General features: G+C 36.3%; 1 protein-coding gene across 2 annotated transcripts; it reads right to left on the reverse strand.

Annotated features, from left to right (window-relative positions):
* Positions 1 to 327: 327 nt before the first annotated feature.
* mphosph10 (M-phase phosphoprotein 10 (U3 small nucleolar ribonucleoprotein)) lies at positions 328 to 24,051 on the reverse strand. 2 transcript variants are annotated; one of them, XM_028823267.2, is made up of 11 exons: positions 23,700 to 24,051; positions 22,487 to 23,171; positions 17,519 to 17,658; positions 16,120 to 16,294; positions 11,340 to 11,481; positions 9,446 to 9,513; positions 8,812 to 8,949; positions 8,554 to 8,664; positions 7,765 to 7,872; positions 7,122 to 7,352; positions 328 to 574 (listed from the first exon to the last, which is right to left on the reverse strand). In XM_028823267.2, the coding sequence occupies exons 1-11, from the start codon at positions 23,891 to 23,893 to the stop codon at positions 425 to 427; spliced, it is 2,142 nt and encodes a 713-aa protein (XP_028679100.2). In that variant the 5' UTR covers positions 23,894 to 24,051; the 3' UTR covers positions 328 to 424. The 2 variants fall into 2 exon arrangements, with proteins under 2 accessions (XP_028679100.2, XP_028679099.2); XM_028823266.2 differs by having other exon boundaries at positions 17,519 to 17,661; positions 23,700 to 24,049.
* Between the last annotated feature and the right edge of the window lie 156 nt (positions 24,052 to 24,207).

A 24,207-nucleotide genomic window follows, 5' to 3' on the forward strand; every position in this document is an offset into this window, starting at 1 on the left:
AAAAGGGTTAGAATGAAAACCTGCAGCCATTGTGGCCCTCCAGGACTGGAGTTGGAGGTCCCCGGACTAAACTGTGATTCTATAATCTAGGCTCTAGTCATTCAATAAATGTTTCCACAGCCCAAACTTACTAGTTCTTCCAAGATTCAATACTTCACTATGTCTTAAGAAACTTCATTTCTGTATCTGTAGTGCCTTTATGTCTGATGTTTACTATTTAATGTAAGGATTGGTGCGGTTTTTAAATCTGATTGCCTTATGAAATGCTTTGTGATGGTACTTAAAATTAAATGGACACTATATAAAAACAGACATGCACACTAAGGGTTTTAAACAAACATTTTATTTAACATGTGAAGATGTACAATGGCACATACATAAAAAGTTCAAAAGATTGTTCTGTACAAAAGTAAGATATCCTATATTACAGTTTTAATTTGACAGCAGACACTTCTTTCTTCTTCTTCTTTTTGGATTTTTCATTTTTGGCTCCTTTGATTTGCATTTTTACCTGGTCTTGCAGCACAGAGAAAAATGCTTGTGAAGAGCGCAAAGCTTTGTCCTTTCCATCATCCTGTTTAAATGAAAGAACTTAATAATCCACAATCCAGAAATATGCATATAAAAGACAAACTTTTGATTTTCTATTCATAAGCAAATTTAATAATCTTAAAATTAAAAAAAAGAACTTGCGTTTAGAAAATAATTTGTTTTTTAAATTTTACTGATTTTATTGTAATCATTCCATACAAATAGATCAATTTTTACAAAAAATAGAAGTGAAAACAAATCAACCCCCCACCCCTGAGAAAGAGGGACTGTAAAATAATTTTATATATTACAGAAATGCTGTCTGAGTCCTCGAAACTGAGCAATATTTTTTCCAGCATATAGGAAGGTGGGAGATGAGGAAAATTGGGCAGGTTCTGTTTAACAAAGTTTCTAATTTGAAGATAGTGAAAGAAATGTGTTGCTGAAAAGTTAAATTTGGAACGTAATAGTTCATAGGATGCAAAGATGTTGTCTATATAAAGATCTCTAAGTAATTTAATCCCAAATGTTTTCCAGATATTAAAAACTGTAATATGTCTGCGAGGGTTGAAAAAGGAGGTTCTCATACAGAGGTGCCACAGATAAGATTCTCTATCTTAAAATGTTTCCTACATGGGTTCCATATTCTGAGTGAGTCAAGCACAATTGGGTTATTAGTATATTGGCGATATAACTTGCATTAACAGGGGCACAAAGCAGGGAATATAAAGAAGTACTGCAGGTTTTTATTTCTACTGCGGACCAAGCCTGTGTATGTTCATCTATTTGTGTCCATGTCCAGGTTTTTATAGCTTGTATGTTTGCTGCCCAGTAATAAAACTGAAAGTTAGGTACAGCCATGCCACCTTCTGCCTTAGGTCTTTGTAGGGTCGCTCTTTGGATACGTGGTTGTTTTAAGTTCCAAATAAATGACGTTATGGTTGAATGTAATTGCTTAAAAAATGATCTATTGATGTATATTGGAATGTTTTGAAATAAAAAGAGAAGCTTAGGAAGAATATTCATCTTAACAACGTTAATTCTTCCAGCTAGAGTGAGATGAAGGGTTGACCATCTATGCAAGTCTTGCTGAATTTTTTCGATACAGACGGCGAAATTTTAGTTGATAAAGAGTTTTATATTTACTTGTGATATTTATCCCTAGGTATTTAAACTGATCTGTAATGATAAAAGGAAAGGTGTCCAATCTAATATTGTATGCTTGAGAATTCACTGGAAAGAGCACACTTTTATTCAAATTAATTCTGAGACCAGAAATCTTTTGAAATTCTGTAAGTGCTGTTAGGACTGTAGGCACAGTATTTTGTGGGTCTGATATATACAGTACCGTATTATCTGCATATAGAGAAATTTTCTGTTCAAGTCCTTCTCTGATAATCCCCTTTATCTGATAAGCATTTCGACAGTGAACTGCCAGTGGTTCAATGGCGATTGCAGAAAGTAGTGGTGACAGGGGGCATTCTTGTCTGGTACAACGTTCTAGTTTAAAGTAGTCTGAACAAATGTTGTTAATACAAACTGAAGCTTCTGGATTGGTATACAGTAGTTTGATCCATGCACAAATGTTCGGGCCAAACCCAAATTCCTCTAATGTAGTGAAAAGGTAGATCCATTCAATCATGTCAAATGCTTTTTCTGCATCCAACGATAAGATCATCTCTGGGTGTTTAATGTAATATATTCACCTGCAAAGTTAAACAGGCATCGAAGATTGGAAGCTAAGTGTCGGCCTTTAATAAATCCAGTTTGATCTTGTGATATTACCGAAGGCAGCACTTTCTCCATCCTTCTAGCTAGGACTTTGGAGAGTATCTTAACATCATTATTCAGAAGTGAAATTGGTCTGTATGACGCACATTGTAATAAGTCCTTATTTTATTTAGGAAAGACTGTGAATAATGCTTGGCGAAAAGTTTGAGGTAGAATTTTATTGTCTTTAGCTTCTGTAATGTTACTAATAGATAGATAGATAGATACTTTATTAATCCCAAGGGGAAATTCACATTTTTAATAAGAGGGGAGCTAGCTGAGTGGAGAATTTCTTATAAAATTCGACAGGGTAGCCATCAGGGCCTGCTGCTTTCCCACTCTGAAGTGACTTTATAACATCTAGTAATTCTGATAGCGCCAAAGGTTTATCCAATTCCTCTGCACTAAGAGTATCTATTTGTGGTATCTGTAATGCATCCAGAAATGCATTAGATTGTGTGTTGTCTTCTTTAAACTCAGTAGAATATAAGGATTTATAGTAGTCTCTAAATGTGTGCATTATATTTTTATGGTCAATGATTTTATCTCTGTTCATGTTGGTGATTGCTGGGATTGCATTGCGAACTTCTTGCTTGTGGATTTGTTGAGCTAAGAGCTTATTAGCTTTCTCTCCGTGTTCATAGTAATGATGTCTTTATTTAAAAATGAGTTGTTTAGTTTCTTTGGTTGTTAAGAGGTTGAGCTCTGAATGCAGAGCCTGCCTTTTCCTATGAAGAGCCTCACTTGGACACCTGGCATGTTCTCAATCTATTCTAGTAATTTTGCTGGTTAGCTCCGATACCTTCTTGGTTTCTAATTTATTTCTGTGGGAAAGATATGAAATCTGCCCTCTTAAGAAGGCCTTCAGAGTTTCCCCAGAGTATTCCTGCACAGACCTCTGAGGATGTATTTGTCTCTAGAAAGAAACTGATTTGTTTTGATATAAATTCTGTACAGTTCTCGTCTGCTAACAGAAGTGGGTTAAGATGCCATCTGCGAGATGAGTATGTGGGGCATAATGATTTTAGCTCCAAGATCAGAGGGGCATGGTCAGAAATAACAATAGTGTCGTACTTGCAAGATTTAATCGTAGGCAAGAAATTATTATTTATAAACAAATAATCAATTCTTGAGTAGCAATGATGCACTGGTGAGTAGAAGGAATATGTTCTTGAGTTTGAATTTAGAAACTTCCAGGGGTTTGATAAGTTGTGGTCAGTTAAAAACTGTGTAATTGTCTTTGCAGTGTTAGATGTCATCCCCCCTGTGACAGGAGACCTATCTAAGAGTGGATTTAAAAACACAATTAAAGTCCCCAGCCATTATACCCTAGGTTCTTGTCTATAAGCCAGACTCATGTATAAGCCGGAGACCAAAAATCATACGAATTTTTAAAATAAAATCGTATCATAGATAAGCCGGACTCATGGATAAGCCGAACGTACTATAACCTATAACTAATAGAAGGGAGGGAGGTCAGTGGTCTCACTCGCACTCATTTAATTTCTTTAAGGGGGGAGAGAGTGTGAGATATTGGCGTCTCTCTCACTCCCCGCATGGCGCCGTTGGAGCGGCCGGAGCGCGTTCTTTCTGCTCTGGGCGTCGCCGAGTCAACACACGCGCGTAGCGGTCATTTAAATTGTGATTTTATATGTAAGCATATTTAAATATATATCGCGGATTTTTTGCTGGTTCGCGGATTTCTGCGGACAATGGGTCTTTTAATTTCTGGTACATGCTTCCTCAGTTGGTTTGTCCAGTTGATTTCATACAAGGGACGCTATTGGCAGATGGCTGAGAAGCTAGATTGCTTACTTTTCTCTCACTCTTGCGCTGACTATCTGTGATCCTGACGTAGGGGGTGTGAGCAGGGGGGCTGTTCGCACACCTAGACGATACGGACGCTCGTCTAAAAATGCTGAAAGATTATCTTCACGTTGCTATCTTTTGTAAAGCTGATTCCTGAAAAGACATGCTGCACAGTGCTTCGCATACTTAAAAGCTCGAAGGGCACGTATTGATTTTTGACTGAAAAACAAACTCTGTCTCTCTCTCTCCCTGCTCCTGACGGAGGGGGTGTGAGCTGCCGCCTTCAACAGCTTTGTGCCGCGGTGCTTCGCATACTTAAAAGAAAAACAGCACCATTGATTTGTTTGCTAGAGATTGTTTTCTCTATCTATGTGACATTCTGTGCTCCTGACACACATACCTTTGAAGAGGAAGATATGTTTGCACTCTTTTAATTGTGAGACAGAACTGTCATCTCTGTCTTGTCATGGAGCACAGTTTAAACTTTTGAAAAAGAGACAAATGTTTGTTTGCAGTGTTTGAATAACGTTCCTGTCTCTCTACAACCTCCTGTGTTTCTGCGCAAATCTGTGACCCAAGCATGACAATATAAAAATAACCATATAAACATATGGTTTCTACTTCGCGGATTTTCTTATTTCGCGGGTGGCTCTGGAACGCAACCCCCGCGATGGAGGAGGGATTACTGTATAAACCGGACTTATGTATAAGCCGATATTCTATTTTTTCATTTTCACAACTTTTTTCCTTAGATAAGCCGCGGCTTATAGACAAGAACTTAGGGTAATTTTATGAGTGTTCACATTGGGAATGGATGCAAATACATTTTGCATGAATTCCCTATCATCAACATTGGGTGCATAAACATTTATCAAAATCACTTTACAGTTAAATAAATTGCCAATGATGATCACATATCTCCCTTCAGGATCAGATACAACATCGGATGCTACAAATGAGACTGTTCTATGTATGAGAATTCCCACACCTCTAGTTTTCTTTGTAAAGCAGGAATGGAACATTTGGCCAGTCCAGTCTTTTTGCAGCCGGAACTGATCCTTGCTTAGTAAGTGGGTCTCCTGTAAAAATACTATTTTAGCATTTAGACCTGTTAGGTGAGAGAATACTTTCTCTTTAATTCGTGATTCAGGCCTTTAACATTCCAGCCCACAAAGCTAACTGTACATCATGGAGACATTGATTCTGAATTTTTGATGTTATTTTGTAGTCTCAACTGTAAGTGAGACAGCTTTAACCTTAATTTCCAATTTCCCCATGAGTTATTGCCATGCAGCCTGTTGTTACGTAGGTAATTATAATGATCAAAAGGATAGATTAGATATAGCTTGCACTCTTTCTCTTCCCCCCTTATCCCCCCACCCCACCCATTTTGCCTCCCCACGTGAGGCTGGACCCCACTTCACAAAGTCCCAGTCCTCTGACATAACAGAACAGAAATTGTTTTGAATGCTAGGTAAATGTTGTTGATGTGAAGAATAAGCTCTGAATACTAAACACTGTACTGTTGTCAAGAGAAAGGTGTGTGCTAGTCAGATAGAATGTTAGCATTTCTTGGTTTTTAACTTTGGTGTAACACACAATAATAAAAAGTAGGAACAGCTGCCAATTCAGTGTTTGTTTTTAATTTTATATTAGTTTATCCACTGCATCTAGGCTTGGGGTGTAATTTTTTTTTTTTTTTAAACATCCACTACTTGGTTGCCACTAAAGGCAAATGTGGAGAATGTGTACCCTTTAAGATTATGAAGTTACAGTTTTTCTCCAGCACCTTTGATGTTTCCATTGTGTGAGCCTCCTTCAGATACGGACAATCATTCCCACACACTTGGTTATACCTCATAACTATTTTGTGGGCCTCGTGTTTTCACAGTTGTAAGCTGTGCTGTCTTATGGGTCCAGCATTCTTGGTTTGGTCAGACACACACTTGTCATCTGTGTGAAGATTGCATGTGTTTCCATGTCTATGTGTTCTTTTCTTTAGGTACTCAGTTTTCCTCACATATGTAAAGTACACAAACTGGTAAATCTCAACTGACCCTTTTGTGAGTGAGTATGTGTACATGAGCGGTACTGCAGTGAACTAGCACTCTGTCCAAGGATGGTTTCTTTCTGTCTTACACCCAATGCTACTGGGATTGGCTTCAATCCCCCACAATTCTGAACTGGAATAATCTGCTTTAGGAATGGTGTTATTCTGAGTGAGGAAAATGTGTATAAACCAAAACCTATTCACCTACCTGCCTATTATCTGCTTGGCCTAATTTACAGTAGGATAACCTGTAGATGTAACCTATGTTGAAGCCTTGGGGACAAATCAGAAGTAAATTCTGGACTTTGACCATCACAAACACATTCCCAATTACATTAAGACTTTCTGACAGACCATCAGTCTTGACTGAGACTACCCCGCCTTGTTTGTCAGCTGAGAGATACACAGCGAAGTCTATAGGACTAATACCTGCTCTTGTGCCAAGTTTTATAAAAAATACTATCATAGAACACTGCATATCTGTACAATGACTTAGTACTATATGTACTGTCAAAGAAACTCAACTCTAATAACTGATGAATGATCTTGTTTAGAGTACTGAACCATTCTCTACATTTAAAATTTCAGAAAGTCAGTTTTGGCATTTCAGAGAATGTGCTTTAGGGCCATATTACCTTTATATGTTGTATTTGCTAAAATACAGGAAATTGACAGTAAGGGTTTGGAAATAAACTGACCTGTACTCATGTTTCACAAGCATAAATGAAATTTTTAAAGGAAAACCTTGAAACTATTACTGTGGCTGTCCAATGCTTAAAGAAAATCGTAAAACTATTATATTGGTTTACTGTTTGACATTTTTGTGGCCTTGAAAAACTGAACAGTGAAAATATTCCTTAAAATCTCCCGTGACCACATACAGTATATCAATCCACTCTAACCTCTGCGTACCTGCAGTTAGAACAGAAACATGCACAAACTCACAAAGCTTGATTCCTACCTTAAGCAAAGTGGCAGTGCCTTCTTTAGCCAGCTTCTTCAGCTTTTGGGCAGCTTCTTTTTGTGAAAATTTTATATTCTTTCCTTCATTTTTCTTCTCTTTAAGTTTTAGCCGTTTCGCTTTCTCCCGTAGCCTGAACTTCTTCTGAAGTTTTTTCTTTCGCCTCTCCCTCTTTTTGTCTGTGACAGATTTTTCAGTTTCACCCTTGATATCTCCAGCTTTGTTCTTTTCCTGGACAGACAGCAAACAAGAATGTGAACTATGTCACATGCTGTAATCAATTTCTAATGCCTTTTTAAAACTTCTATATCGGGTAATTAATTTGAATTAATATACAAAAGGATAATGAGACGCAGACTATTAACTAAACACACATTACAAGCAAAAGACATGCAACTGTATAATTCTCCTTTTAATAATGTACTGATATTGAAGCTATGCAAATATATTTTTTAATATTTAAATGTGTATTTTTAGATCCACTGTTAAAGCAATTACATTCACAAGTACGAATAACTTTCCCAAAAATATGTATTTAAATACGTCTAAACAAATATTCATGTTAATTGTGCATAAAAATAATTTTTTTTAACTTTAAATTTTCCTTACAACATATCAAATAAAAGTCTAACCCATTCCTTACTTTAATTTCTTCTGGTGCGAGCAGCGTTGCATTGCTGATGCTTACTGGTGCTACCTCCTCCATGGCAATTGATGGCAGATTGGAAACAATTTTTATTTCTGGTGCAGCCTAAGGAAGAGAAATCATACCACGTGGTTATTAGATAATTCTTAAGTATGGTTCTAGAAAGGTAACCCTGCCCAAACACTGCTAAACCAATTCAAGTGAGTTTCATGAATACCAGGATGAACTCAAATGCCTTCCATAACTTTTCCAATTACAACATCTAAACATTACACTTTGAAAGTTCTGGAGGGTCATGTACAAAGTAGATTTCCACATTCTTCATCCCTCATATAACTGGAAAGTTTTCTTCTTGCAAAAATGGTGCAATATCCTACTACACTTGGATGTGAATTATTGTTTTTATGTATTGTGCATCAGACACATTAAATAACCTGACTGCTGCTTTGAGCTCCACATGTTTGGGTACAGCTAATGTTACACTCTCACATTTTGATTTTCAGACAGTAAACAAGTCATCTTCCTCAATATATGCCAGCCATGGGGGGCTATTTTAATGAATAATAGTGTGCTTCTCTCTCTCTTCTGTCTTAAGCCTAATAAAAATGTACTTGAGACTCGGGTTTTGAAATATACCTGATATTTATGAACAAATGTATTTAACAGGTTGATTTGGAATATGCTACAGAACAGAGTTTACCTTTCTAAATTACAACAAAGAAATACAATGTGTTATCTGTCAATTTACTGCCACTGTGGTCAAAAACATAAAAACAAAATACTCACTGGTTTTGGTATGAAGTGGAAGTTAGAAAGTGCATCAAGTTTTAGAAACAGAGAGTCCATTAGCTTCTGGATTTCAGTATGAGCTGGATTCTCTTCTTCCTCTGCTTTTTGCTATATAGTTAAAAATAAAAATAGTGGCAAACTCCATTAAACAGCCAATGCGTCCTTATGAACAAAAAGATCAAAATGACTTCAAAGTAAAGTAATAACTGTAAAGTACATTTCCAACAGTCCAATGAAAAAGCATTATTGTCAAACCTTGTTCTGTTTTAGATATTCCTGTTCGTACACCTCTGCTAAACTCAACTTGCTCTTCTCATGATTCAAAGTCAGCCTCTTCTTATACTCAAATGTGTCTTCCTTTGGCTTTTCTTTGCGCACCACATCATCCCAAACCTAAAAGGCAATTACTTTTATAATAACTTTTTCATTATTATTAAGCATGCATACTGAACAATGAAGCACAGAATGCTGAAAAAAAAACAAACAACAAAAACAGTAAACAAGTGTCCCAAAGATGAATTACTATATTTTTATTAGTAGAAATTATGATACCAGCAGTTCAGCAAATTAAATTCAGTATTGAATGGATGCAGTTTTCATCTTTAGGTTTTCCAGCGCTACTAATTTCTTGGAACCTTTCTTGATAAATGTTCAAATACTTGTACCAGATACAGTAAACCTAATGACAATGGATTGTGAAAGACTGTGAATTTTCTCTTTATAGCCAGGAAACAATACTCTACCAATCCAAGAGACATCTTCAAACTTCTGTTTGTTAAAATAGTATTATAAAACAACTTTAATTATACCTGCCTACTAATCAAACTGCACATTGTTTCTCACACTGCAATGATACCAATATGATGATACATGCCGGGCATATGCTTACCTGGTCTTTAATTCTTTGTTTAATAATATCTTCAAGATGAATAGTGGTTTCTTCTGTTATAACAGGAGCTACAGAATACAGTGTAGACACATTAAAACTTTTATGGTTTATCCAAGAATTACCAGTTATTTTCGCACAGTCACATGAAACTTTTAATGCATACGAAACCTCATCATTTTGTCTGAATATAAAATTGCATATGCCACAGAAGTAGGTTTTTATTGCAACCAAAATGTCACCAGAACAGAATTTGTTCTTTCAGTTAAACTAAAAAATAGGCCAGGTGCAAAATGGATGATACCAGTGTGCTGTTCTGACTTAAAGGAATACTCCACCCAAAAATGATATTTGTTTATAATGTTACATACTCCAAGTGATTTGTACTTATGACCGCGAAAACATTTTAACACGTTTTCATTGAAAACGATGGTAAGATTTATGATATAAAGCAGGCCAATTGTGACAAATGCTATACAATAGCAACCAATATAAAAAAGCATCATCATTTTGGGGGATCTCACGTTACTCATGTCACATAATCCACATGTTAGTTAGCCAATCGTTTGCTTATAACATGCAGAGCAAACATATATTTGCTAAAATATTGTTAAATAGATACTTCTGAACAAATCTGCACACATAAACAGGAAGAACACTCCCATGATACTGTGCTTTTGAATTGAAGATAGGACTCTTAAACAATGAACAAGGGAGAGAGGCTGATCTTCACAATGGGTAAGTAGCATATAAAATATATATAATCTTTGTGTGGAGTATTCCTTTAATATAGAGTGTGATACATGGCCGGCAGTTTGTCCCGGCCAATACTCCCAGGCCGCCAGATGGAGCCCTCCCTGCAACATGGAGGTGCCCATTATTCCAGCAGGGCCTCGTGGACATTGGAGTTTTAATGCACAGCCCTTGCATTACCGTGGGGGCCGCCAGAGGACGCTGCAGGGAGGCTCAAGGACTTATATTTGCTCTATAACCCAGAAGCACGTCTTAGTCACAGCGACAGAGGAAATGAGTTTTACCTGACCCGGAAGTGTTATAAAGTCACATGGACTAAGGGACAGAAACACTTCTGGGTCAAGAAGTATAAAAGGACTATGGGTGACTCCAGCAGATCGAGCCGAGTTGGGAGGAAGGGTGACTGAGCTGCTGGGAGGTGTGGAGGATTATTGATTTATTATTGAGAATTGATTGTTTATTGAAGTATAGTGGAAGTGGAGGTGCTCCGTGCACTGTATTATTATAATAAAACCATTATTTGGACTTTTATCTGGTATCTGGCGTCTGATCTGAGGGTTCAAAAGGACGACAGCGCCCCCTATCTGTCACAAGAGCTATTATTTACATTTATGGAATGTAGGTTAATAAATAAGGAGGCGATTGTTCTGAAGTGAACAGCGTAATACTTTAAGCAAATAAAAAAAACTTGTTCTTTATGACAAATCGTTAAGACATTTTATCACCATTTAATATTGCCAAAAGCAATAAATAAGGATATGGAGGTTGACAATTACCAGTGTCTTAAAATGAGTGTGGCCGTGTATGTATATAATGCATTAATTAACATTCAATTAAAATTATTGTAGGTCTTAATTCTTTATTATTAAAGTATAAAACAAAATTGCTGAAATATGAGCTGCATTTGCATTTAACCTTTGGAAAGCTAATAAGACAGCTCAGCTTATCTGCTGCCACACAAACACTGTTTAGACATGTCATGGTATTGGACCATGAAGAATTTATCATTGTTCGCAATGACAGCTTTATTTTATTTCCTTGTAAATTCTAGTAATTTTACAAACTTTTTTTCCTTTCTTAACTGGAATTTATTACCACCTACTAATGGCTTCCTTTTCCGTATGGATAATAAATAATCTCTCACCCATTTTAGCTGCTTGGTCAAATGATAAATCTTCTTCAAGCAGGCTGTTCTCAGGCCGTTTCTGTGCCAAAACCTCTCCAGTAAGTTGCCATGGTTTCTCGTCTAGTGCTGCCTTTTCAAGAGTTTTGATCTTGTCAGACATCTGCAAAGAATCATTTCAAATATCAGAGTCGTCGTCCTCCTAATTTATTTATTTTTGCATTATGTTATCCATCGCACTGTGGGCTAAACAAACTTCACCTACAGTGCAAAAGCTCTTTAATCTTTCTATAGTGTAATATATGGTTACTGTGACCTAAACCAAATATTACAGGGAACTTGCCAGTAGCTGATAGATTTACTGGCTGAATGGCCCCAAGTGCCTTTCTCACCATCAGTCACCACAACAATAAACATTACCCCAATTAATTTTTACATTAAGACGAGCTGTATATACCCGGCGTTGCCCGGGGCAGAAGTAACCTAATCGGTCAAACACTTACATATATACCAAAGTAAACCTAATCGGTCAAACAGTTACATATATAAAAAAACCGAACCTAATCGGATAAACAGCTTCATATATACAGAAGCGAACCTAATCGGACAAACAGCTAATCTATATACATAAGCAAACCTAATTGGTCAAACAGTTACATAAATACAAAAGCAAACCTAATCGATGAAACAGCTTCATATATACAGAAGCGAACCTAATTGGTCAAACAGTTATGCATGTGCACAATGATTTTACAAAGATTATGCGTGTTAACAATCATTAAAAAGAAAAGATTGAGGAACTCTTCTTGTATATGTGATGAAGCTGGATGAAGCTGACTTGACGAAGACGTAGGTGGCATAGATTGGTTTTTCTAAAACAGAAGAAAAAAATGAGTATCTATTATTATTTTAAATTAGAATGAAAATGAGAACCTTGATTAGAGATAGATTATCCGTATTAAAATATGTGCATGAATAAACTTTTGCTAACTCTGTAGCAAAAGTTTATTCATACAAATTGGAATGGGATGGCTTTGTGAAAAAGTAAAAATTACATAAAAATAAATTGAGAATGCGTACTTCCATTTGACTGAGATTATCTGTAATGATGAAAAAAAAGTTTCGTATGTTTTTTTTTCCATACGGGAAGGATGTAAAACCTTACATAGGCACCCTTCAGCCCATACTGAAGGGTAGTGTCAGATTCTTACTGACTAAAAAACACCCTTTTTATTCCACAGCTACCCGAAAAACCACTATTAGGCATTACTTTGGGGTGGCAGTAGTTTAGTTATGAAACAGCTGGGTCCTGAAAAAAATCTGTCTTATTAGTGGCTTCATCACATATAGAAGAACAGTTCCTCAATCTTTTCTTTTTCATGATTGTTAACACGCATAATGTTTGTAAAATCATTGTGCACATGCATAACTGTTTGACCAATTAGGTTCGCTTCTGTATATATGAAGCTGTTTGATCGATTAGGTTTGCTTTTGTATTTATGTAACTGTTTGACCAATTAGGTTTGCTTATGTATATATGAAGCTGTCTGTCCGATTAGGTTCGCTTCTGTATATATGAAGCTGTTTGTCCGATTAGGTTCGGTTTTTTTATATATGTAACTGTTTGACCGATTAGGTTTACTTTGGTATATATGTAAGTGTTTGACCGATTAGGTTACTTCTGCCCCGGGCAACGCCGGGTATATACAGCTCGTAAATTATTAAACAGTAAAATCTTCTTCTGTAATTTGCTACCGTGGCAATTTGTGTGTCTGTCCAGGATTTTAAATGACCTGTAGCTCGCAAACCGTTGCACCTATACACTTGAAATGTGGTACACATATAGTACGTCACGTCTACTATCCGCTTTATGGGTGATGATTGTTTTAGTCTTTTTATCTTTATTTTATTTTATTGTACAATCAAGTCCTATCTGCGCACAGCAGGGCAGCCGTGGGCGGATGCGTATGGTGTATTCACTCGATGTTATCGTGCATTGCGCTATCACTGGTATTTTGATAAAAGAATTTGAACAACATATAAGAAGCGTATAAATTATTAAACAGTAAAACATTAACATTTAAGAAGTAAAGTTACATTGAGTACTACTGCAGTGCCTTCGGGTATACCTAATTTTTTCTTTGCCCATTACATGCTTAAATGTATACATTTTTTGGTGTACCTACCCGAGAACACACGACATATAACCGACCGTGGGAGAAGCATGGATTTTAAACACGCGTTGAGTTCATCTGCTGGTCTCCCTCGTGGAATAACTGGTAATGTTTGAGTAAAATCTACAGCGAGTAAAACGACATTCCCTCCTTTTTTTTTTTTACGATCTCTGAGATCTTGGTTTTTTCGGTTCAAGGCTTGATAAGCTCTTTTATGTTCAATGTTGTACTTAATAAGTACTAATTATCCCAAACCATCATCTTTGAATGTTGCAAGACTTTCGCCTTGTATGTAGATCGGGGTAATTACATTCATTGCATTCCTAGTCTGAATCACAATCTGATTGTATGGGTGGTTACCTGGCACTGTAGGGTTGCCACCCGTCCTTTAAATACGGAATCGTGCCGCGTTTGAGAATGAAATTGCGCGTCCCGTTTTGAATCAATACTGGACGGGATTTATCCCGTATTTTTTTTATCATTTTTTTTTTAAAGCAGCGTCTCATGCAAATCATCCCACACGCATTTTATGAAGATGCCTCCTTTCCTACTTTTGATTGGGTAATACTTGATGTCATCGTTAGTTTGATTGGTGTTTTTAACTGTCCAGTGAGTAGGGCGTGTCTTTCAACCGTAAGCAGATTTTTTGCACTGGTATCACTGACCTCGACGACGGCGACGTTATACATCAAAAATAAATTACGATAAATGACGATTTTAGCGATACTTTATTACGACGGCGGCTACATAGACATGATCAAATAAAAACAAAAAAATCAAATAATCATTCTACATTTTCAAAACGTCGAAAAAACGACGGAATGAAAAAAAGGCCCACCCGACGACCCACCCATTCCATTTTTATATATATAGATTATGTGTACACATACTGTATACAAACATAAAATGCATTTTGAAATTACCATCTTATATGAAGCTACTAACAGTACAGATGAAACTCTGTCACTCAAGATTCTATGTACATGGTGCCTTCATTAAAGGAAGAAGAAGTATGACCCAAGAATTAGGAAAAGCAAACTGGTGCTAATGGGACCAAGCTGGAGACTGACTGGTATTTGAGCAGTGGTGGGGAAAAAAAAACCACACAACTCAAAAGCTCATCAGCATACATTGAGTTAATATAACATAACTACAGCTCTCAAGCTGGGCTGTGTGGGAAGTGAACATGTCTCAATTTAGAGAGAGAGAGAGAAAAACAAATTCTGACAGATCCTCTAAGACCATGCAGACTTAAATTGATTTCCACTCCATAGCCCATCTTCACCTTGAGCTTTCCTGTATTTTTCTCATGTGTCTGGTTTAAAACACAATTTTAATTAATTGTTGCCAAGGATAAAAATGCAATGATTAACTGTTCCATACGAGTGTACCTGCATGCTGACCACTGCTACAGTATGAAGATAATACAGTAAGCAAGCACCAGCTAAGTGAACACCCCCCACAACAGTTAAAGAAAAGGTGGGAAATAACTTAATATATACCATTTCTACCTCTGATAACTACATATAATAATGGGATGGAAGAGTATTTTGAAAGGAGCTACTAGGGATACCTGGCTGACTAATAGAGTGCTTTAGTGGCCCAACAAAACTCAGCCAACCACTAAAATCATGTAGTTCACGGTCACTGGCTAACAAAAATAATTAAAGGCAGGCAGCTTTCGAGGGGCACAGACCATTGGAATGAGTGATAATACTGGGCTTTTTTAAAAAAAGAGTAATGAAGCTTTAAATAAAATAATGTTTTGTTGGGAGCAACTGTAACCAAGGCTGTTGGAAGGTAACATTTAATTTGAAAGGGTAAACAATTCTACTCTGTATTTAGGCTAATGACTTTAACAAATAAATTTGTTAGTGGTATGCACTGGTATTAAATCAAGTTGGATGGCAGTTCACCAGGAAAAATACAAAGACATCCTTTCTTGCTGTATGTGTACAGTAACAATAAAGACAATGTGTTTTAGATATTTTAAATGTGCCCATGGAATACAATCAGATGAATCAACATGAGCAACTATTTGTGGTTACAAAATGTGATGCTATAGCAAGTGTCAAGGCAATACATTTTAGAATTCAAAGCTAACACTAACAATTAGTTGAAAGGTTAACTAGAAAAATAGATGCTACATTTTAACCAAGAAGGAAATGAAAGAAAGAAGAAAAAAAAAAAAAAAAAAACAAGCTATCCGACTAGAACAGTGGCTCAGACCCAAATAGTAAGGCCAGTGGGACAGCTAGGCTCCTGGTTTCTTTCATTTACGACTACCAGGGGCAAAAATATATCACCTTAAACAGCCACTCTTCCATTTTCTGAACACACTGAATTCAATCAGAGGGTTCAGGGTACCAGACCTTGTGCTGACAACAGTGGTAAATGGCAGGAATTAACCCTGAACAAATGCCAATCCACCTTAAGGCAAACTCACATATTCAGCTAATTTGGAGTCAAGCATGTTTTTCTGACATGGGAGAAAAGTGTAGTAACGGGTAGGAAAAAAAATCCATCAAGACATAGTGAAAATATTTAGACTCCACATCAAATCACGTCTTAACATATAAATTACTGGCCCCAAGTTCCCGTACACTTTACAAACTTGCATAAATTACCATTTCCTGCCGTTTTTCAAATGATGATTTCAGTTCTGCACCATCGTGAGCCTTAGCTTTTCCACCAAGGATATCAGTAACATCTTCTCCTTCGCTGTCTTCTGACACGTTAAAAGTCACCCTCTTTGTAGCGTCTTTTTCTTCCATCCATTCCTCATTGTCATCGAGATTATCGCTATAATACAACAACAATAAAAACTGAAACACAAAGCTATATATCAGAAACGGAAAAGGTCATAACACTACATCTTATGCTGTGTTGCACTGTTTGCTAGCATATTTGGGGAAAAACAAACATACAAAAATCTGTAATTGGTAACCTACCACAAAAAAACAATGACCCAAGCTACTGTAGTCAGCTGTTATTAGCTGCTATGACAAATTATCTCAAAGCTGCTTTTAATGAGGTTTTTTTTTTTTTAATGTAAGCTGATAAGATATACTGTATAAATAAAATGATCACATCGCATGATCACAAGTACATTTAACATAAACAAACAAAAAAATTACATCACCTACAATATTATCATAGGTACTAAAACTGCCACATCACAACTCCATGAACCTTTATTCAACTACCAACTTTGTTTTACAGTCTGTTTCCCCGATGTTTCTTTCCCAAAACACTCGGGATTCCTCCCATTCCGAAGACGTGCATGTAAAGTTAATCTACAATGTTAAAATGGCCTGATGAAAGTGCTGCCCAGGGTTAGTTTCATATCCTTTTGCCATAACCTGGTATGATACACTCTCTGTCTTTACAGGATTTATTAATAAAGAGAGAAGTCAGACAAACGACTGTAAATACACAGATAAACAAAGATTATAAAAAAGCACCCACTAGTATTGGGTTGCGTGTTCTTCATCCAGCAGGGACAACAAGAAAATCCACAATATCCTCTGCTGGGCCCAATCATCTGTTCTAATGCAACACTGGTATACATTTTTGAAGCTGGGATTTTGTACTACAGGGGAGTTTTTCCACAATGAAAAAAATATTTGTATATACACTCCTTGCCTATCAAGGCGATCCTCAGTTGTGTCATTATTTTCATTCTTTCTTAAGAATGATGAAAAGTAGACTATGGTTGTCTCCACCAGAACCCTATATGAACATTTTGAACATATTAAGCACAAATAATTATTGTCTAATACAGAATGCATGTAACTGTGGAGAAATTGGGGTGGTCACTTTGAAACAATATGAAACACTGAAGCTAGGCTGTTAAATTAGAGCCAATTTGTGCTTAACCAGTTCTAATTTTCCTACTCCCTGAGATGTTAAACATACTTATATTAAATATTTTGTTTCAGCAGCTGTTCATACCCTAGACACTAACAGTTACCACAATTATTACAAAACTAGGGATGTAACAGTAGATACAATAAAATATATTACTCATTTTCAATCATTTCATCCTCGTCCATTTCTTCATTATCTTTTTCAATACTTCTTCCAAAATTTTTCTCTTTCTTTGAGAAAACAGAATCCACGGGGTCAAAAAAGTCATCATACTTCAAGTCTCTTGTACTTCTGTTCTGCTGCAAAATAAGCAATCTATTAGTCAAGAACAAAATCCGATCCTCCTAAGCATAAATGGACATATAGTTACATTAGTAATTTTATGTTGCCAGAAACATTTCTAAAGATAAAAGTTAGCTTTTTAATAAAAAGAACTAGCCCGTTTGATTTGTCAAATCTTTATAATAGTCAAGAAGAAAACAGCTCTTGTATTAAAAAAAAACCAAACAGAACTGAAAACATTTCCACTTAATCAATATTTTTGTGGTATGTTGTCCACCTTAGTACAGCCAGGTAGTGTGTAATTCTTTATATTAAAGGAAGATACAAGTCCAAGGAGGTTCTGCTCCACGTTTATAACGCACTGGTGAGGCCTCATCGTGAGTACTGTGTGCAGTTTTGGTCTCCAAGCTACAAAAAGGACATAGCAGCACTAGAAAAGGTACAGAGATGAGCAACTATGCTCATTCTAGCACTACAGGGGATGAATTATGAGGAAAGATTAAAAGAGCTGAGCCTCTTCAGTTTAAGCAAAAGAAGATAAAAGGATGACATGATTGAAGTGTTTAAAATTAGGAAGGGAATTAGTCCAGTGGATCGAGACTGTTATTTTAAAATGAGTTCATCAAGAACACGGGGACACAGTTGGAAACTTATTAAGGGTAAATTTCGCACAAACATTAGGAAGTTTTTCTTTACACAAAGAACGATAGACACTTGGAATAAGCTACCAAGTAGTGTGGTAGACAGTTAAGACTTCAGGGACTTTCAAAACTGAATTTATTGTTTTTTGGAAGAAACAAAGTGGATAGGACTGGCGAGATTTGTTGGGCTGTATGGCCTGTTCTCGTCTAGAGTGTTCTAATGTTCTAAAGATAGTTTCCGCCAGTCTAGAATTTTGTTACTGATTCTGACTGTCCTGTTTACAAATGTCACACAGATGATTAATTTCATTCTTCAAGCCTTACACACATATTATATGTACCTATATTATATGTAAAATTAAGTAAATATGTACACATATTATATGTAAAATTAAGTATTGTAAGCAATGACATGTTGTTTGATGTTTTTGAATAGAAAAGAAACATCAGGTGGCAAAGAATACAGACCATTACTAAATCACTGTACAAAATTCTGGAATTAGCGCAGCCCAAGCAGGTTTGAGAACATAATATTACTAATCTTTTTTCACAAAGAATCACATAATTTTACTTGTGTTGCCCTTCAAATTGTAACTGTTACAACCATACATTTCCAAGAATGTGCTACTGTGCAGACAGACAATGAAGAAGCATTTCACTCCAACTCAGAGCCGTTTATGCAGTTAACAGTGATATGTAATATGGATTGTTACTAGTAACACAAAAATGTAAACACTGATTCACTTTTCAACACCTAGTCAAACACCTTCAGTTCCTAACTTGGACTGTGTATATTATATTTAGTTTACACTGTGTACAAAGAATGAATCACCATCAAATTCTAAGCTAACCTCCTAATATGTAATGTTACCTGGACTTGACTTATATAACAAAAATGCTCCCCACTACATAAAGCTCATTTATTAATATTTTAGTTTCAAAATATCTGATACATTGAAGACAACTACTAGCATTTTTTTTCTTCCATACATAGGAAAGTACTATATAAAAAATGTATTGCTTGTCTACTCTTAAAGGTAGCGCACCACTAACATCAGCTCTACTGTTGAAGAAACATCAGATGAAACTGCTCATCACATGCAGCCATAGTATTCACAGATGCCATGGAGGTGTTTTGTTCGCCCTTTGCTAATTATTCAAATTGTCTCTCTGGTGTGTAAATCTAGTTCATGCACAACAAAAGTAATCCCTTAAAAAAACATTTGCCGGTATTTGAGAATGAAAAAATTACTCAACAGACTTTATTTATTTTTTATTGTGAAAAAGCTGGCTAATATGAAAGTACATGTAATTCCCTTGAATTCAAAGCAAATTTGCATATATTCAAACACTATTTTAAATATGAAACAACCTAATCTCAAATACTGGTTCACAACCCTACTACAAACATAAGAACTCGTATCACAAAGCTAAACACTGAGCTAATGTCCTATCATCAGCTATGGGAATTTTTGGAGTTACCAATTGTGACATCTCACCTTCCCCTTTTGCGGAGTTCTTGTGAATTTCCAGTTGACATTTTAGGATTAGACCACGGTTGCTGTCAATTTGCTATTAATTCTGTGCAAAGAATGATTAAACCTAAGCTTATGAAAATAAGAATTAAAGTAAATTCATTAAGCATATATCACAATCCTCCAAATGAGATAATTTGACCACAATAATTTCTCTCTATTCTGATTTTTATTATTTTTTAAATTATTGACTTTAGTGTGAATTCTTATGTGTATAAATAATTGGCAAGTGTTTATGGTTGTTGATATTTTTAGCCTTTTGTTGTGTCACACAATCAGCTACCTAACGTGAAAGGTTCCATACTTTACCATTTTAAAACAACTTGATTAGCTTAAACTTGTTTTTTTACACATACAAATGCACAGCAACAATCAAATGGTTGAAGCTTCAGATCATTTGAAGGCATTGCCTTCACATCTTTGAACTGATATTTCTTTGAAGACCACTACTTAGCAAAGTGACATCTGCAATGTGATGAATGTCACAATGCATTTTTTAATGTTGAAAACAAAAGCATGTGTTGCCAAAACAGAAAAGTGTGATTATCAAATACTCTAAACTTCTCACCATCCAGCACTTAGGAGAAGTTCTTAGGAAGGTCTGATCACGAGTGTGTTTACTATGAAGATTTATTTTTTAATGGTGAAAACAAAAGATTTTGTTGCCAACATAGAAAAATTCAGTTCACTCTATATAAACTTCATTAATTTTAGGTTGACGTGTTTCCTTGGTGGTAATATAAAATACACCAGCACTACTAATTAAACTAATTTTTTAAAAACTTGCTCCTAACAATAAGTCAAAGATCATGTCTTATGTGTGTACTGACTCATTAATACTAATGTACTTTGTACTAAATACAAAGAGGACTATTTCATTTATGTTAGGTAGAATGCCCAGAGGGGACTGGGTGGTCTTGTGGCCTGGAACCCCTGCAGATTTTATTTTTTTCTCCAGCCGTCTGGAGTTTTTTTTTGTTTTTTCTGTCCCCCCTGGCCATCGGACCTTACTCTTTTTCTATGTTAACTTATGTTGTATTATTTTAATTTCTTATTTTGTCTTTTATTTTTCTTTTCTTCATTATGTAAAGCACTTTGAGCTACTTTTTTGTATGAAAATGTGCTATATAAATAAATGTTGTTGTTGTAATATTTATGCCCATGTGACAGTCTCAGTACTGTTGGCAACATTCACAATAACCAGAAAAGTTCAGTTGTTTTACATTTAGTATTTAAAGACACTAGGGGGCTTCACTCGGCAACCCCTTCTGTCCCCCCAGGCGCTACATGTCATTGTGAAGAGGGGGGCTGAACGCAACCCAAGGAGACGCGGATGCTCCTCCAGAACCCCTCTTAAACAGTGATACATTGGGAAACAAGTAACGGGTGTTTTTTTTCACCTCCTCTTTGCTCGAGAAGCTGTTGGCTTGCTGCTGCTGTGTGCTGCGTGATCTGCATTTCATGCGTAGCTTTGAATGTTTAAAAGCCTGTACAGCACCTGAATATTCAATTTCTTTTCGCTGTTCTGTTATTTCCCTGAGTAATATTTTCAGTTTGTTTGTGTAAATGCAATCTTTACTCTAATTTTTTTTGAGACTTTCAAATTTTCCTACTTCCATTATCTCTAACCTGCTCTGCATGTGTATCACGGGACTTGCTTCCAAAGGTTGTAAGTATGACGTGACTTGTCCGTCTCGTGGGAAGTGAAAGTGTCTCTCTTCAAAAGATCATGTCTCGTTGCAGGAAAAAAGTCTTGTATCATCACAAAAATTTTTTTCTAATAGAGAGATGTAATTTTTTTCTAATCCAAGTCACTGAAAACTGCTAAAAGCATAATTGGAGATATTTCAGTAGATCTGATTGAAGTATACCAAAGAGTTTCATTTGTATAAAAATGAAACTGTAGTCCCCCAAAGGTAGCCTATAAAGTGAAAACTGCAAAAGTCCCAGTACTGAGCCCTGAGGGACACTGCATCTAACTGCACACTGTGACACTGTAGTGTCATAACATTTCTTTACAAGCTGAAATTGCTTTAATACGTATGAGGTCAATAAGTTGAGAACAGAGTCTGAGAGCCTGGTTAGCAGTATCAAAGGTTGCACTTACATATAATAGCACATGTACAGTTTAGAAGCTATTAAAATCTTGTTAATAGAACTAGTTGAAGACCAGTGAGAAAGGCAGACAGACTGTACTGATTATATTGAGAGTCAACCTGCAACGCTATTCATCACCACAGTCCAACCACCCAAACCCCAAAAAATACATATATATGAATGAATGAGTTTAATTGAAATTGGTTTATAATGATAATGCGCATGTGTGTCTAATTTGTTCTGTAAAAGTATCATAATGGACTAATTTCTATCCACAAACAGGACACAGAAGCAGATAGATAGATAGATAATTAATCCCAAGGGGAAATTCACACAGTTAAGAATGTTAGGAGGATTTTGGGTTAGTAGAACATTATGCAGTAGTGTTATTATTACAACTTGAAATTTCTAGCCCACCGTTAATAAGCCAAAACAGAATTAATTAAAAGTTAAAGACTGGTGGCCTTAATGTTAAATGTGAATACCAAGAATAAATTTAAATGAGTTGCATGTTGCTGCACATCATGATTATACTATAAGTAATAACAGAAACCCGACTGTAGTCTTACCTTTTGTGTCTTTTTCTTCTTACTTGCTGAAAACAATTCTCCTTCTTCCAATTCATCATCACCTGATGACAGCTGCTGAAAATAGTCAATATCACTGCCCCCTCCTTCATCCTCTTTATCCATTTCATTCAAAAACACCTCCATTTCTGCCAGTTTGAAGAACCGGTCATCAATAGCGGACTTCCCTCCTTTTTTCTTCTTTTGCAACACAGACTGTTTGTTATGCTTTTCCAATGCATCCACGTCAAAATTTGTATCTGAATCATCTTCATCACTGGACTGCTGAACCTCCTTCAACTTTTGTCTGTCTCTTGCTGGTTCATGCCCATCCTCCTCTTCACTTAGTTCTTCATCAATAGCTTCATCATCTCCATTTTCCACCCGACTATCCTCTCCTTCTGCATCATCCTCAGACATTGAAATATCATCTTCATCATCCTCCTCATCCTGTGGCATGAGGTCTAGGGTGCCACTCTTGAGCACTCCGGCAATGACATTTTCAAAATAACTAATAACGGAACTGTTTTGTAGTTCAAGTTCTTGCCAAATTTGCTCCTCGTCAAAACATTCTATAACCAATTCCTTTAGGGGGCTGCCCACTCCATCTTCCAATTCTTGTACTTTGTGCAGATCATAAAGCGTCTTTGTAAGTGTTGTGAACTCTGATGCCAGGCCATCTTGTACACTTAAAAAAGGAAGACATGATTAATACAAACGTATTTACTGACAGAATCGAGTGCACTTTTGCATGCTTATCTATTAAAATGGCTGGGTTTTCCATGTACGTTAACGCACAGTGTTTGTAAACAGAGTGGCAGGTATGTTAAATCAAATTCTGATTTGTATTTTCTTTTCAGTGTTAACTGTGCACATCCCCCTGAGCTCGTACATGTCAAGTATGCTAAGCGTATTCAACCAGATAACAGAACTGCTTGTGTCAAGTCAATTTATTTAAAATACACTAGACGGCCATTCTTCCTCAGAATCGTCAACGAAAAGCATATCAGCAATGCTGTATCGGCTCATAATGAAACCTACACACTATTAAAGAATATATAATAAAGCTAAGGTTTAAGTTTCAGCGTTAGAAATTCATCCACATTGAACGATCGCAACTGTTCCGACATATAAACTGTTTGCTAACCACAATGAAATGGATTTATAGAAACTACAGTAGGTATATTACTTCTTGCACCGTTGTGATTAGACATACCTTAAAAACTTTTCGGGCTGAACTGTGTTCTCGTTTATAATTTTCAAGCTTTTCTCCAGCGTGCTACTCACGACTCGCCGAGCCATTGCCGAGTCTCTCTCACGTGGAAAATGTGGGTTCGCTGAAAAAATGTGTCCGGCAGGTAACACTTCAGTGCGATCCCAAAACAACGTTCCTAGTGGTATTGGTTCCATAAGTAAGAAACACTGCAATCACTGTCAAGGTATACTTTTCAGAAGTCAGAATAAAGACTTTGAATTCCGCTTTTCTACCAGAATATATATTTGCTAAAGGTTACAACTCTACGCACAATATTGTGCATGATTTATTCTGCATGTGTTTTGTCACAGGAACGGCGGAGATTTATACTGCCAGTGTTTTGTCCACCCGATCTCGCCATAAAACACGCTGCGATTGCACTGTCACGATTTTTTTTATCTATTATTTTACGCTTGTGTATCAATAAAGTTGCATTCAAACGGAGGCGTACGATTTGTTATTTTACCAT

This window comes from Erpetoichthys calabaricus, chromosome 17 (genome assembly GCF_900747795.2).
Source record: "Erpetoichthys calabaricus chromosome 17, fErpCal1.3, whole genome shotgun sequence".
Classification (NCBI taxonomy): Eukaryota; Metazoa; Chordata; class Cladistia; order Polypteriformes; family Polypteridae; genus Erpetoichthys; species Erpetoichthys calabaricus.